This window comes from Epinephelus moara, chromosome 2, assembly GCF_006386435.1.
Source record: "Epinephelus moara isolate mb chromosome 2, YSFRI_EMoa_1.0, whole genome shotgun sequence".
NCBI classification, from domain to species: Eukaryota; Metazoa; Chordata; class Actinopteri; order Perciformes; family Serranidae; genus Epinephelus; species Epinephelus moara.
This window is the reverse complement of record NC_065507.1, coordinates 3,528,763-3,530,580: the sequence shown is the minus strand read 5'-3', so window position 1 is coordinate 3,530,580 and position 1,818 is coordinate 3,528,763. Positions and strand designations below refer to the sequence as shown.

The 1,818-nt window shown below is 41.9% G+C and overlaps 1 protein-coding gene across 4 annotated transcripts in view; it reads right to left on the bottom strand.

Moving 5' to 3' along the window:
- Nucleotides 1-924: 924 nt before the first annotated feature.
- The window catches only part of il15l (interleukin 15, like), a 21,805-nt gene continuing 20,911 nt past the window's right edge, over nt 925-1,818 (bottom strand). For all 4 annotated transcript variants that reach the window (XM_050067497.1, XM_050067489.1, XM_050067480.1 and 1 more), the window contains one exon: nt 925-1,127. In XM_050067497.1, coding sequence (XP_049923454.1) covers nt 1,017-1,127 — 111 coding nt within the window. In that variant the 3' untranslated portion in view covers nt 925-1,016. The remainder of the gene's footprint in view (nt 1,128-1,818) is intronic.

Genomic DNA, 1,818 nt, shown 5'->3' with positions numbered 1-1,818 from the left:
GTACATCATTTTAAAACCCAGCTAGCATGTCTTATTTGTTTCATAAAGGAAATACAAAGGGTTTGTTTGATGGCATGTTGACTAAAGGATATCCGGTTTATTCATCTCACTCAGTCGTACGTATTGCGTTTTTTTTTTTTATTATCCCATCCAGACTTCTGTCCCTTGAGCATGGTCTCACTCCAAAGTCATCGAAATCCGGCGCTTAGGCAATGACTTGTGGTGTCTGAAACCAGCGAAAAAAGGCATCAGCGGAGTCAAGGGGAAACATGGTGGGACAAGGATGAAAGTTAAGGTGGCAAAAGTTCGAGTGGGGCGGGCGGGAGGGTTCGTGGATGGGTCTAACAAACACTGACTTTCACCCGAGAGCAGTGTTCACGTCCCGTAAGGTTCTAAAGTCCAACCCTGTTCTTTTTTCCTAAACTAACCACATGCTTTTGTTGCTGAAGGGAAAAAAGTAAATTCCCGGTGTTGTACCGACATAGTATGTTTATTCTTTAAGAGACTGTATGTAAATGTGAAATTTTCTATGAAAATGGAAGTGTATCTTGAAAGAAGAGAACTTGACATGGTGTCCCAGAACATCAACAACCAACTCACCCAGGGCACTTTGCACATCGTATGGGGACATGGAAAGTCCATGACCAAAACTCAAATAATAAAAATCAATAGGTTATGTCACGAGGTTGGAGTGAGAATGTGTTGGTCACTTGTGATCCTGCGGGTGGTTGCACAGATGTTTTCTACTCTGCATTTCCTCTTTTCACCCACCTGACATACAAAGTGTGAAGAAAATGCACCTCCTTTTCCACACTTCCACTTCCACACTTAAGAATCTTGTACAGTGCTAATCACAAACCTCCACCAACATGCAGATGCTTTGTTCCTTCAAGGTGTAAATTAAATACCACTGAGATGCTCAGACATCATGCATTTATTTGTGCTCAGGAAATATGAAAAGTCCATGAAGAGAAACACAGGTCATTAAGTGTCTTTTTAAAGTCCTTAGGAGTCCATCAGTTGCAGTTACTAAAGTTCATCATCTCAAGAATCGTGTGAAGATCCTTAAGGAACAGTTTAGCTTCTTTCTCTATGAGGAGCTCACAACGGGGACAGTTTGACTCCGTCTGTGGAGGGGGGAGAGAAACAGATACATTATTAACCAAATAAAGACACACAAAACAACCTCAAGTTGAAGCAGAGTTGTTAAAGTGCCCCCAACTTGACCTTAAACAAAACTTTGATAACCTCAGACCTCAAGAACATGGTGTCACCCACTTGTGGTTGCTATGCTGGAGCACCCCAGAGCACTATTCTAGGTCCTCTTCTTTTCAGTTTATACATTAATAACCTGCCTTCACATACAGTGAGTACACCCCTCCCATTTTTGCAAATATTTCATTATATCTTGTCATTGGACAACACTATAGAAATGACACTTTGATATAACTTAAAGTAGTCAGTGTACAGCTTGTATAGTAGTATAGATTTACCTTCCTCTGAAAATTACTCAAAACACAGCCATCAATGTCTAAACAGCTGGCAACATAAGTGAGTACACCCCACAGTGAACATGTCCAAACTGTGCCTAAAGTGTAAATATTTTGTGTGTCAACCATTATTATCTAGCACTGCCTTAACCCTTTTGGGCATGGAATTCACCGGAGCTCACAGGTTGCTTCAGGAATCCTCTCCCACTCCTCCATGATGACATCATGGAACAGATGGATGTGAAGACACCTTGCGCTCTTCCACCTTCAGCTTGAGGATGCCCCACAGGTGCACAGGTGAGTTTAGGGCTGGATACATACTTGGCCA